Source organism: Leptinotarsa decemlineata, unplaced genomic scaffold, assembly GCF_025532065.1.
Source record: "Leptinotarsa decemlineata unplaced genomic scaffold, Ldec_3_MD MMD2_tig00026358_RagTag_RagTag, whole genome shotgun sequence".
In the NCBI taxonomy this organism is placed as follows: Eukaryota; Metazoa; Arthropoda; class Insecta; order Coleoptera; family Chrysomelidae; genus Leptinotarsa; species Leptinotarsa decemlineata.
Genome location: NW_027412703.1, coordinates 9,728,882 through 9,730,227, shown reverse-complemented (window position 1 = coordinate 9,730,227; position 1,346 = coordinate 9,728,882). Strand labels below are relative to the sequence as shown.

At 41.4% G+C, this 1,346-nt stretch overlaps 1 protein-coding gene across 1 annotated transcript; it reads left to right on the top strand.

Annotated features, from left to right (window-relative positions):
• The first annotated feature begins 459 nt into the window (after positions 1 to 459).
• On the top strand, positions 460 to 1,140 carry LOC141486538 (uncharacterized). Its single transcript, XM_074184663.1, has one exon. It carries the CDS (start codon positions 460 to 462, stop codon positions 1,138 to 1,140), a length of 681 nt encoding a protein of 226 aa, XP_074040764.1.
• Positions 1,141 to 1,346: the final 206 nt, after the last annotated feature.

Genomic DNA, 1,346 nt, shown 5'->3' with positions numbered 1-1,346 from the left:
TTACTATCTAGAGAAAACCACGAAAACTGCCATCAATTATTCTCCTATCAACGACGAAATCAAAAGACATCTGAATCCAAGAGAGAAATCATCCAAGTGTCCTAAACTTTATGAGCACCACTCAGACCAATCGTGAGCTCGGTAGGTTCACCAGTACATCAATTAGCGAAACACGTTGCTCATGTACTTCAACCACATGTGGAAAAGGTCGATTCATATGTGCGCAATGCCGACCATTCCATAGACATATTGAAAACATAAACCGTTAGTCCGGACGACATCCTTGTCAGCTTTGATGTAACCTCGTTAAGTACTCAGGTACCTACCGGAGAGGCACTATAAATGATCAAATAGAAATACAAACCGGAAGAGCATATTATCACCTTGGCGGAACATTGCATCAAAAACACTTACTTCATCTATACCGACCAACGATACAGACAAATTGAAGAGGCACCAATGGGCTCGCCTCTATCACCCATTGTTGCCAATCTCTATATGGAAAAAATCGAAACCGAAGCAATAGCAACGTCACACTTGAAACCTAAACTCTGGCAGAAGTATGTCGATGACATCTTCGTGATTTGGTCACATGGACACCAGGAACTTTCGAAGTTTTTCAATCACTTGAATGGAATCCATCCACGCATCAAATTCACGAAAGAAGTTGAAGAAGGTAACCAGCTCGCATTTATAGATGTGTTGATTATGAAAAAGCCGGACGGTACACTAGGCTTCACGGTATATCGAAAGCCAACACACACGAATAGGTACCTAAACCTTATCGCAAATTCACACCACCACCCAAAACAAATTCACGCGGTGGCGAAAACACTGACTACACGTTCGAGGAGGTTGGCAGATATCGATCACAGACAACAAGAGTTGGACACCATCGAGACAACTCTACAAATGAATAACTACTCAGAAAAAAATATAAAAGCGGCTTCCAAGACCATAAGGAAACAGCAGAAAACTCGAGGTACACCGGTAATAATAACCACACTACTATATATTGTAGGAAGAACAGACAAAATCAGCAGAATTTTTCGCCGACACAACATATCAACTTCATTCGTACCAGAACGGACAATAAGGTCCATGCTCCGTAATGCCAAGTATAAGATACCACTGGAGTAACAAGGAGTGTATGAAGTACCAAGCCACGATTGTGACACGACTTACATCGGCCAGACCAACCGACGAATCAACATAAGCAAAGATGAACACAAACTAGCAGTGTACTGCAGACAGGACACAACATCATTTTCGATAACACAAAAATACTAGCAAGCAATGAAAACTTTTACTCGCGAACAATCAGAGAGGCTATCAAAATTGAAAAA